The following is a 12,097-nucleotide window of genomic DNA, read 5'->3' on the forward strand; positions in this document are numbered from 1 at the left end:
AGGCCTCTATCATCTTTTTAAGTGGGAGAACTTGCACAATTGGTGGCTGACTAAATACTTTTTTCCCCCACTGTATGAATGTTATTCAATGCGTTTCTATGGGCTAATAGCAGTAAGGCCAAATTCAATGTTTCATCAAATTATTCAATTAAAAAAAAAAATCAAAATCAAATAGCTAAATGTTCCTTGGTAGGACCATCTTAAAACAATTCCATATATTAGCTTAGTAGAAACCCAGTCCAGGGCCCTTAGAACTTTGGGGGTGGTAATAGGTGTGAAAAAAATAAAACAGGTAAACAGCCTCTAAATACTTTTCTGTTTGAGATTTTAATATTCTGACAACAGAGCAATGTAAAATACAAATATTTAGGAAAAGTTAGGGAAAGAGCAGGATGTTGCTTTTAAAATGGCAGATTTATTTTATTTACAACATGTTAAATATATCACTAAATACTTTCATAAACAGATCTAAAAACCAAATATTTACATGGACTTTAATCTGTAAGGAGAAAGGGGAAAATCTGGAATACAAACATTTTTTGGCTTTTTTTCTCTTCAAATCATTTTAGTAAAAATGCTACATCTTGCTAATAGAATCAACAAATTAAAACGTGGATGTCTAAGCACAAAACATTCTGTACATTCCTTCCTTACAGTAATATGTTCCTGTAAATAGCTGCTCATACCATACTCAGCATGTTAATTCTACATTTACAGTCTAAATAAAAACTCATAATGCCATCCACAGTAGTCATTTTCACATTGCCACACGTTTTCAACAAGAATAATTGGTTTAGCTTACTATACGAGCCACAACACTATTTTTAGATTCTTCTTCTTCCGAGGAGATAGCCTACCTCAATAAATATCAAATGGAGCCACCACCTCATTCTCCACTGCAGTCAAGTCCTGCCATGTCAGTCAAATCCTACTTGACTAACAGCACCAACTTCTGCAGCCCTTTGAAGTAGAAAAACCTGGAGGTTTAATTAAACGCGTGTGGCGGTGCCATGCTAGTTCCTGGAACACCAGTCTCAGGTCTGGGTGTTGTTGATGTCGGAGGAGGGGGCGAGGAGAGCCCCTATCCTCCACATGTAGAGGGCGTACAGAGGGAAGTCATCGGACAGGAGCAAGACGCTATGCTCCAGCCGGCCCAGAAGGGCCTTCTGCTCTGGGCTCCAGTGGTGTCCAGTCCCCCCTGTGGCCCCTGGAGGTCCTTGTCGGACCTGAAGGAGCTGCTCCAGGAGCCAGAACAGGTAGAAGGAGTTCTCATACAGGGACATGTCAAACTGGCCGGGCCCATTGCTGCTTTCCCCCTGAAAAACACAAACATCACACAGGCAATTAAAGTAAACTACCTGGCTGGAATAAATACCAACAGCATCTCACTCTTTTTTTGTTAATATTTCAACTCAACCTGCTCTCAGGTCATTTTACAGGCTTCTAAAAAGAGAAATGAAAAATAATTATATACACTCAACCGAATTTAGAGAAAAACTTGACAAAATTGGACAAAAAGTGTACTTTGAGGCGCTAAACCTAATCCCAGTTGACTGGTGTCACTGTGTTTGTGTATGTTTGTGTGTGTGTGTGCTATTTGTGTGTGTGTGTGTGTGTGTGAGTGCCATTTACGCTTGTGATGTTTGTGTATGTGACTGTGTGTGTGTGTGTGTGTGTGTCTGTGGTTTAAGTGTTTGCGTTTGTGTGGAGTGTCAACGAGTACAACAGCAGCCAGATGGCTGTCAGGTGCGGCTCCAGGTCGTGGGCTGTCTCCAGAGAGCTGACAGGATGTGACATACTCTCTCCTGCCTGACTCACTCAGACCCCATCAGGGTTAGATCACGTACGTACACCTCCTTTCCCTGGGGTGCTAATGGTATACTCTCAATATGGCTGCTGCCATGGAAACTAAAATAAATAAATAAGAAGGGTGCAGTGAAATGTGTTGTTTTACAGGGTCAGACACAGCAGTACGGCATCCCTGGAGCAAATTAGGGTTGAGTGCCTTGCTCAAGGGCACAGTCACATTTTTCACGTTGTTGGCTCGGGTATTCGAACCAGCGACCTTCCGGTTACTGACCTAACACTCCAACCGCTCGGCTACCTACCTGCCACCCGCTCCTCAAGTTCTGAGGATTGTGTCACGTCTCAGTTGGTTCTAAGTGTTAGAGGTGTATTCCCAAACCACAACAACCTGGGAAAGTATGATCAAATGTCTACGGTAATCATCAAGTCTTAAATATAAATGTTTCACAATGCAATCTATTCCCCCAATAGGTTGTATCATAGAAAACAAGATCATACATTTGTCCATTAATAATGCGCAGGTTGGGAAATTAAAATGTAGAGGAAGTCTTGAAATGAACTGCAAGACCTCTATCAGGTTTCTGTGTTCCTCTTCCCTCAGGAAGAAGTAACTTTCCACTTAGACCCCATGGTAAATATCCTGCTATTATAAAAAAGAGGAAGCTATTCAATGAGCTGACCAATGCTACCGTGGAGAATAGCAAGCACAATAAACAGCAGCAGATAATGCCTTCTGCTGGCTAACTTGAAATAAGTATTGTGTCAACATTGCAAAGACAAAATATGCTGAGAGGGCAAACTAAAGTAGCCTAGTAGTAAACCTTTTGAGTAGCTCACAAACCCCAGAACACCCACGGTCTGCAGATAACAGTGTCCTCCTGAGGAAGGAAAACAGCCCAGACACACTGAGTCACTAAAACAACTCTACCTTTTGGGCACCTTACAGCTTGAAGAGATATTGAAGAGATATTCAGAATGAATAAGGAGCCTTAGTCGTTTCTCTTTGGAGACTAAAGTACTCTAATCTTTGAGTCACTAAAACAACACTCTGCTTTTTGGGCATCATAACAGATATACAGTCGTGGTCAAAAGTTTTGAGAATGACACAAATATTAATTTTCACAAAGTCTGCTGCCTCAGTTTTTATGATGGCAATTTGCATATACTCCAAAATGTTATGAAGAGTGATCAGATGAATTGCAATTAATTAATTGCAAAGTCCCTCTTTGCCATGAAAATGAACTTAATCCCCCCCAAAAAATTCCACTGCATTTCAGCTCTGCCACAAAAGGACCAGCTGACATCATGTCAGTGATTCTCTCGTTAACACAGGTGAGAGTGTTGACGAGGACAAGGCTGGAGATCACTCTGTCATGCTGATTGAGTTAGAATAACAGACTGGAAGATTTAAAAGGAGGGTGGTGCTTGAAATCATTGTTCTTCCTCTGTTAACCATGGTTACCTGCAAGGAAACACGTGCCGTCATCATTGCTTTGCACAAAAAGGGCTTCACAGACAAGGATATTGCTGCTAGTAAGATTGCACCTAAATCAACCATTTATTGGATCATCAAGAACTTCAAGGAGAGAGGTTCAATTGTTGTGAAAAAGGCTTCAGGGCGCCCAAGAAAGTCCAGCAAGCGCCAGGACCATCTCCTAAAGTTGATTCAGCTGCGGGATCGGGGCACCACCAGTGCAGAGCTTGCTCAGGAATGGCAGCAGGCAGGTGTGAGTGCATCTGCACGCACAGTGAGGCGAAGACTTTTGGAGGATGGCCTGGTGTCAAGAAGGGCAGCAATGAAGCCACTTCTCTCCAGGAAAAACATCAGGGACAGATTGATATTCTGCAAAAGGTACAGGGATTGGACTGATGAGGACTGGGGTAAAGTCATTTTCTCTGATGAATCCTCTTTCCGATTGTTTGGGGCATCCGGAAAAAAGCTTGTCCGGAGAAGACAAGGTGAGCGCTACCATCAGTCATGTGTCATGACAACAGTAAAGCATCCTGAGACCATTCATGTGTGGGGTTGCTTCTCAGCCAAGGGAGTGGGCTCACTCACAATTTTGCCTAAGAACACAGCTATGAATAAAGAATTGTACCAACACATCCTCCGAGAGCAACTTCTCCCAACCATCCAAGAACAGTTTGATGATGAACAATACATTTTCCAGCACGATGGAGCACCTTGCCATAAGGCAAAAGTGACAACTACAGTTCTTGCCATGATATGGACTTTGTCTTTTACCAAATAGGGCTACCTTCTGTATACCCCCCGTAACTGCATTAAGAAGGAAAGATAGTCCACAAATTAACTTTTAAGAAGGCACACCTGTTAATTGAAATGCATTCCAGGTGACTACCTCATGAAGCTGGTTGAGAGAATGCCAAGAGTGTGCAAAGCTGTCATCAAGGCAAAGGGTGGCTATTTGAAGAATCTAAAATCTAAAATATATTTTGATTTGTTTAACACTTTTTTGGATACTACATCATTCCATATCTGTTATTTCATAGTTTTGATGTCTTCACCTTTATTCTACAATGTAGAAAATAGTAAAACAAATAAATAAAAACCCTTGAATGAATAGTTGTTCGAAAACTTTTGACCGGTAGTGTATAGCCATTGATTCTTGAAGAATGTAACTTAGAAATTAGTTATGAGCAACGGTCTTCCCCATCAGAAACCAAAATATACAGTGCATTCGGAAAGTATTCATACAACTTCACTTTTTCCACAGTTACATTACAGCCTTATTCTAAAATGGATTAAATTGTTATTTTTTTCTCTCATCAATCTACACACAATACCCCATAATAACAAAGCAAAACAGGTTTTTAGACATTTTAGCTAATTTATCACATTTACATAAGTATTCAGACCCTTTACTCAGTAATTTATTGAAGCACCTTTGTTAGCGATTACAGCCTTGAGTCTTCTTGGGTATGACGCTACAAGCTTGGCACACCTGTATTTGGGGAGTTTCTCCCATTCTTCTCTGCAGATCCTCTAAAGCTCTGTCAGGTTGGATGGGGAGCGTCGCTGCGCAGCCATTTTCAGGTCTCTCCAGAGATGTTTGATCGGGTTCAAGTCCGGGCTCTGGCTGGACCACTCAAGGACATTCAGAGACTTGTCCTGAAGCCACTCCTGCGTTGTCTTGGCTGTGTGCTTAGGGTCGTTGTCCTGTTAGAAGGTGAACCTTCGCCCCAGTCTGAGATCCTGAGCGCTCTGGAGCAGGTTTTCATCAAGGATCTCTCTGTACTTTGCTCCGTTCATCTTTCCCTCGATCCTGACTAGTCTCCCAGTCCCTGCTGCTGAAAAACATCCGCACAGCATGATCCTGCCATCACCATGCTTCACCGTAGGGATGGTGCCAGGTTTCTTCCAGACGTGACACTTGGCATTAATGCCAAAGAGTTCAATCTTGGTTTCATCAGACCAGATTAAAAAAATTATCATGGTCAGAGTCCTTTAGGTGCCTTTGGCAAACTCCAAGCGGGCTGTCATGTGCCTTTTACTGAGACGTGACTTCCGAATGGGCACTCTACCATAAAGACCTGATTGGTGGAGTACTGCAGAGATGGTTGTCCTTCTGGAAGGTTGTCCCATCTCAACAGAGGAACTCTGGAGCTCTGTCAAAATGACCATCGGGTTCTTGGTCCTCTCCCTGACCAAGGCCCTTCTCCCCCGATTGCTCAGTTTGCCCGGGCGGCCAGCTTTAGGAAGAGTCTTGAAGAGATGGAGGCCACTGAGTTCTTGGGGACCTTTAATGCTGCAGACATTTTTTTTGTACCTTTCTCCAGATCTGTGCCTCAACACAATCCTGTCTCAGAGCTCTACGGACAATTCCTTAGACCTCAAGGCTCTGACATGCACCGTCAACTGTGGGACCTTATATAGACAGGTGTGTGCCTTTCCAAATCATGTCCAATCAATTGTATTTACCACAGGTGGCCTCCAATCAAGTTGTAGAAACATCTCAGGGATGATCAATGGAAACAGGATGCACCTGACCTCAATTTCGAGTCTCGTAGCAAAGGGTCTGAATACTTATGTAAATAAGGTTTCTGTTATTTTTTATTCATTTGCAAATATTTCTAAAATCCTGTTTTTGCTTTGTCATTATGGGGTAGTGTGTAGATTGATAAGATTGTTTTATTTAAATAATGTTAGAATAAGGCTGTAACGTAACAAAAAGTGGAAAAAGTCAAGGGGTCTGAATACTTTTCGAAGGCACTGTAGGTAAGAATAGGTCAGCTATAGGGAGTTACTTCTTCCTACTCAAGCACAAAACGTGTAGGCTACATTTCAAGCTGTCTTTGAAAAGCAAGTCAGGTAAAAAGATTGTCTTAATTAAAGGGGCAGTGTTGCATTTTTAGACAGGCTTGAATGTGCAAATAAGCCAATAGGCAGAGGGGTAGCCTACATTGTCTAATTCTCTGTATGACCATAATAATCAATTATATTTTGTAAAGTGGTTTCTTGCATCATACAACACAATACAATGACATTTACAGTCACCTATTTGGCCCATGGTGTTACAGACCAAGTAAAAAATCATGAATTAATGTCAAGCCCTGTATAATGTAAAAACGTTTTTAAAAGTCTCATGCAATGTTGGCCTGCATTGAAAACCACATATAGGCTAATGTAGGCAATATCATATAAATCTATTTACATGTGAAAATGTTATGGGATTTGCTCCATTGGACTTCTTGGTAGGCCATTCTGATAAGCCTATATTATGCTCAAATAGCCACAATAGCCTATTGGCTACTGTCTAAAACTGTAAGGGTACAGCCTCAGTGTTCACTGTAAACGCGCACCGGAAGTTGCACAAAATTCTCACAACGTTCAACTGTCCACTCACAAGACCAAACATTTGCTCAGTGCCCCCAAATATTTGAGGGAACATTGGTAGGAACTAGGGTTGCACGATATTGGAAATACATTGCGATATTTTGTTTTTCTGCGATATACAGTGAGGGAAAAAAGTATTTGATCCCCTGCTGATTTTGTACGTTTGCCCACTGACAAAGAAATGATCAGTCTATAATTTTAATGGTAGGTTTATTTGAACAGTGAGAGACAGAATAAGAACAAAAAAATCCAGAATAACGCATGTCAAAAATGTTATAAATTGTTTTGCATTTTAATGAGGGAAATAAGTATTTGACCCCCTCTCAATCAGAAAGATTTCGATCTCCCAGGTGTCTTTTATACAGGTAACGAGCTGAAATTAGGAGCACACTCTTAAAGGGAGTGCTCCTAATCTCAGTTTGTTACCTGTATAAAAGACACCTGTCCACAGAAGCAATCAATCAATCAGATTCCAAACTCTCCACCATAGCCAAGACCAAAGAGCTCTCCAAGGATGTCAGGGACAAGATTGTAGACCTACACAAGGCTGGAATGGGCTACAAGACCATCGCCAAGCAGCTTGGTGAGAAGGTGACAACAGTTGGTGCGATTATTCGCAAATGGAAGAAACACAAAATAACTGTCAATCTCCCTCGACCTGGGGCTCCATGCAAGATCTCACCTCGTGGAGTTGCAATGATCATGAGAACGGTGAGGAATCAGCCCAGAACTACACGGGAGTATCTTGTCAATGATCCCAAGGCAGCTGGGACCATAGTCACCAAGAAAACAATTGGTAACACACTACGCCGTGAAGGACTGAAATCCTGCAGCGCCCGCAAGGTCCCCCTGCTCAAGAAAGCACATTTACAGGGTCGTCTGAAGTTTGCCAATGAACATCTGAATGATTCAGAGGAGAACTGGGTGAAAGTGTTGTGGTCAGACTAGACCAAAATCAAGCTCTTTGGCATCAACTCAACGTGTTTGGAGGAGGAGGAATGCTGCCTATGACCCCAAGAACACCATCCCCACCGTCAAACATGGAGGTGGAAACATTAGGCTTTGGGGGTGTTTTTATGCTAAGGAGACAGGACAACTTCACCGCATCAAAGGGACGATGGACGGGGCCATGTACCGTCAAATCTTGGGTGAGAACCTTCCCTCAGCCAGGGCATTGAAAATGGGTTGTGGATGGGTATTCCAGCATGACAATGACCCAAAACACACAGCCAAGGCAACAAAGGAGTGGCTCAAGAAGAAGCACATTAAGGTCCTGGAGTGGCCTAGCCAGTCTCCAGACCTTAATCCCATAGAAAATCTGTGGAGGGAGCTGAAGGTTTGAGTTGCCAAACGTCAGCCTCGAAACCTCTCCAAACCCTGACTTGGAGAAGATCTGCAAAGAGGAGTAGGACAAAATCCCTCCTGAGATGTGTGCAAACCTTGTGGCCAACTACAAGAAACGTCTGACCTCTGTGATTGCCAACAAGGGTTTTGCCACCAAGTACTAAGTCATGTTTTGCAGAGGGGTATTTCCCTAATTAAAATGCAAATCAATTTATAACATTTTTGACATGCGTTTTTCTGGATTTTTTATGTATTCTGTCTCTCACTGTTCAAATAAACCTAACATTAAAATTATAGACTGATAATGTCTTTGTCAGTGGGCAAACGTACAAAATCAGCAGGGGATCAAATACTTTTTTCCCCTCACTGTATATTGCGATATAAAAAATACAGGATGTACAGTGGGGGAAAAAAGTATTTAGTCAGCCACCAATTGTGCAAGTTCTCCCACTTAAAAAGATGAGAGAAGCTTGTAATTTTCATCATAGGTACACGTCAACTATGACAGACAAATTGAGAATTTTTTTCTCCAGAAAATCACATTGTAGGATTTTTTATGAATTGATTTGCAAATTATGGTGGAAAATAAGTATTTGGTCACCTACAAAACAAGCAAGATTTCTGGCTCTCACAGACCTGTAACTTCTTCTTTAAGAGGCTCCTCTGTCCTCCACTCGTTACCTGTATTAATGGCACCTGTTTGAACTTGTTATCAGTATAAAATACACCTGTCCACAACCTCAGTCACACTCCAAACTCCACTATGGCCAAGACCAAAGAGCTGTCAAAGGACACCAGAAACAAAATTGTAGACCTGCACCAGGCTGGGAAGACTGAATCTGCAATAGGTAAGCAGCTTGGTTTGAAGAAATCAACTGTGGGAGCAATTATTAGGAAATGGAAGACATACAAGACCACTGATAATCTCCCTCGATCTGGGGCTCCACGCAAGATCTCACCCCGTGGGGTCAAAATGATCACAAGAACGGTGAGCAAAAATCCCAGAACCACACGGGGGGACCTAGTGAATGACCTGCAGAGAGCTGGGACCAAAGTAACAAAGCCTACCATCAGTAACACACTACGCCGCCAGGGACTCAAATCCTGCAGTGCCAGACGTGTCCCCCTGCTTAAACCAGTACATGTCCAGGCCCGTCTGAAGTTTGCTAGAGTGCATTTGGATGATCCAGAAGAGCACTGGGAGAATGTCATATGGTCAGATGAAACCAAAATAGAACTTTTTGGTAAAAACTAAACTCGTCGTGTTTGGAGGACAAATAATGCTGAGTTGCATCCAAAGAACACCATACCTACTGTGAAGCATGGGGGTGGAAACATCATGCTTTGGGGCTGTTTTTCTGCAAAGGGACCAGGACGACTGATCCGTGTAAAGGAAAGAATGAATGGGGCCATGTATCTTGAGATTTTGAGTGAAAACCTCCTTCCATCAGCAAGGGCATTGAAGATGAAACGTGGCTGGGTCTTTCAGCATGACAATGATCCCAAACACACCGCCCGGGCAACGAAGGAGTGGCTTCGTAAGAAGCATTTCAAGGCCCTGGAGTGGCCTAGCCAGTCTCCAGATCTCAACCCCATAGAAAATCTTTGGAGGGAGTTGAAAGTCTGTGTTGCCCAGCGACAGCCCCAAAACATCACTGCTCTAGAGGAGATCTGAATGGAGGAATGGGCCAAAATACCAGCAACAGTGTGTGAAAACCTTGTGAAGACTTACAGAAAACGTTTGACCTGTGTCATTGCCAACAAAGAGTATATAACAAAGTATTGACAAACTTTTGTTATTGACCAAATACTTATTTTCCACCATAATTTGCAAATAAATTCATTAAAAATCCTACAATGTGATTTTCTGGATTTTTTCCCCCTCATTTTGTCTGTCATAGCTGACGTGTACCTATGATGAAAATTACAGGCCTCTCTCATCTTTTTAAGTGGGAGAACTTGCACAATTGGTGGCTGACTAAATACTTTTTTCCCCACTGTATGTATGATCCTCAGCGACTTTTTAGGTGGAAGTCCTCATTAATAAAGTGTACGGTCAGACTTATGTAGGGCTCCGTTGTCTGGCTGGACCACAAGTCCGTTGTTGCTGTATAATATTCCACTTGTGACAGCTCTGTTTCAATTTGTGCCTTGCATTTCTCGTACAACTCTGGGATGGCAACTTGAGAAAAATAGTTGCGTGAATACATTACATACCGCTTGTCAAGCGACCGGATCATGTTTTTAAAACCCTCTTTGGTAACCGTGTTAATTGGTACCATGTCTTTGGCGACATGAAATGTTATTGAATCTGTGATTTCTCTCTGCCGTTTGGAACCTTTCTCGTATGGTGTAATACTGGCAAAGGCATCCGAAATATATTTTTGCTTTGGAGGGCTTTGAGATGCTTTGCACTCGTCATATGAAGACTTGTGGTGCCGCCTTAAATGATCGAACAAATTGGTCGTGTTGCGGCAACAATTGCAAGGCACTCTCGACAAAGTACCTGTTTTTGGTCAACATCATCCTGTCTGTAGCCGAAATATTTCCATATAATTGACGATGCATTTCTTTTTGCAACCACATTCTCAATTTCTGTCTTTTTTGCCTGTTCCTCGCAACCACGTGCAACAACGAACTCCGTGTTTAAAATAATAATAATAATAAACTGTGTATCCAATAACCCATAAATCTGAGTAAATTACATTATATCAGACAGATATAATGCTAGTTTAACATAAAAAAAAATATATATATATATTGTAGACTGATATATGTTTACCTTACTAAATCGCATGTTCTGCGATGTGACTATTGCGGATGCATACATCGCAATGTCGATGCTGAAACGATATATCGTGCAGCCCTAGTAGGAACCTAAGCGTTTATAAGTGTTTCCTAGGGGACCCTATAATATTTGGCTACATTGAATGTTTTCTCTTAGCTACTTCATGTAGCTTACATATTCATGATTCGCATATTCCTCTTTGATTTAGAAGTTACGGTTGCACAAACAACATGCTGAATTAGGTCTACACCATCACTGGTATTATCAGGCTGTATAGCTAGTTACGTTTGCTCTAATTCAGTACATTTATTAGCTAGCTAGCCAGCTAACCAGCGATTAGCATAAGCGGCTAACATGATTTAGGCCCAACTTGCTAAGAAAAGACAAACTAGCCATTTGCAGATGTAAGAAACACAAACTAATAGTGTAATGATAGAACGCTAGTGGATTTATATTAAGAAGCAAACTGAAAACAACATCGTTGTCATCAACATGGTTGTATGTGCTGTATTGACCATGCAGACTTAACGAAAGTGTCTCGTGGTCGAGGAACAACAAATGCGCTCCTTGAGTGACACGGGGCGGGGCTAGGTATGTGTGGGAAGCGGCATGGAGAGAGATGACTCAAGTAGCGGAGTAAACTATAAAAATGGACGTTACATACGGCGTATACACATTTAGCAAACCAAACATTCAAATACCGTAATAGAAGATCAATTTTTTCTTTAGGTAAGTATACAGTGGCTTGCGAAAGTATTCAACCCCCCTTGGCATTTTTACTATTTTGTTGCCTTACAACCTGGAATTAAAATGGATTTGTTGAGGGTTTGTATCATTTGATTTACACAACATGCCTACCATTTTGAAAATTCAAAGTATTTTTTAATTGTGTCCTCGGTTGCAACACTCACTACCGAGTTCCAAACTGCCTCTGGAAGTAACGTCAGCACAATAACTGTTTGTCGGAGCTTCATGAAATGGGTTTCCATGGCCGAGCAGCCACACACAAGCCTAAGATCACCATGCGCATCGCCAAGCGTCGGCTGGAGTGGTGTAAAGCTTGCTGCCATTGGCCTCTGGAGCAGTGGAAACGCGTTCTCTGGAGTGATGAATCACACTGTTTGGCGGATGCCAGGAGAACGCTACCTGCCCCAATGCATAGTGTAAACTATAACGTTTGATGGAGGAGGAATAATGGTCTGGGTCTGTTTTTCATGGTTCGGGCTAAGCTCCTTAGTTCCAGTGAAGGGAAATCTTTGGGATGAATTGGAACGCCGACTGCGAGCCAGGCCTAATGCTCGTGG

The 12,097-nt window shown here is 42.1% G+C and overlaps 1 protein-coding gene across 1 annotated transcript in view; it reads right to left on the bottom strand.

Moving 5' to 3' along the window:
• Positions 1-387: 387 nt before the first annotated feature.
• Positions 388-12,097, bottom strand: part of LOC121549310 (meiosis-specific protein MEI4) — a 65,794-nt gene continuing 54,084 nt past the window's right edge. Inside the window, exon 5 of the mRNA XM_041861173.1 lies at positions 388-1,316. Within this exon, the coding sequence (XP_041717107.1) occupies positions 1,035-1,316 (282 nt within the window). The 3' untranslated portion in view covers positions 388-1,034. The remainder of the gene's footprint in view (positions 1,317-12,097) is intronic.

This window comes from Coregonus clupeaformis, chromosome 33 (genome assembly GCF_020615455.1).
Source record: "Coregonus clupeaformis isolate EN_2021a chromosome 33, ASM2061545v1, whole genome shotgun sequence".
Lineage (NCBI taxonomy): Eukaryota > Metazoa > Chordata > Actinopteri > Salmoniformes > Salmonidae > Coregonus > Coregonus clupeaformis.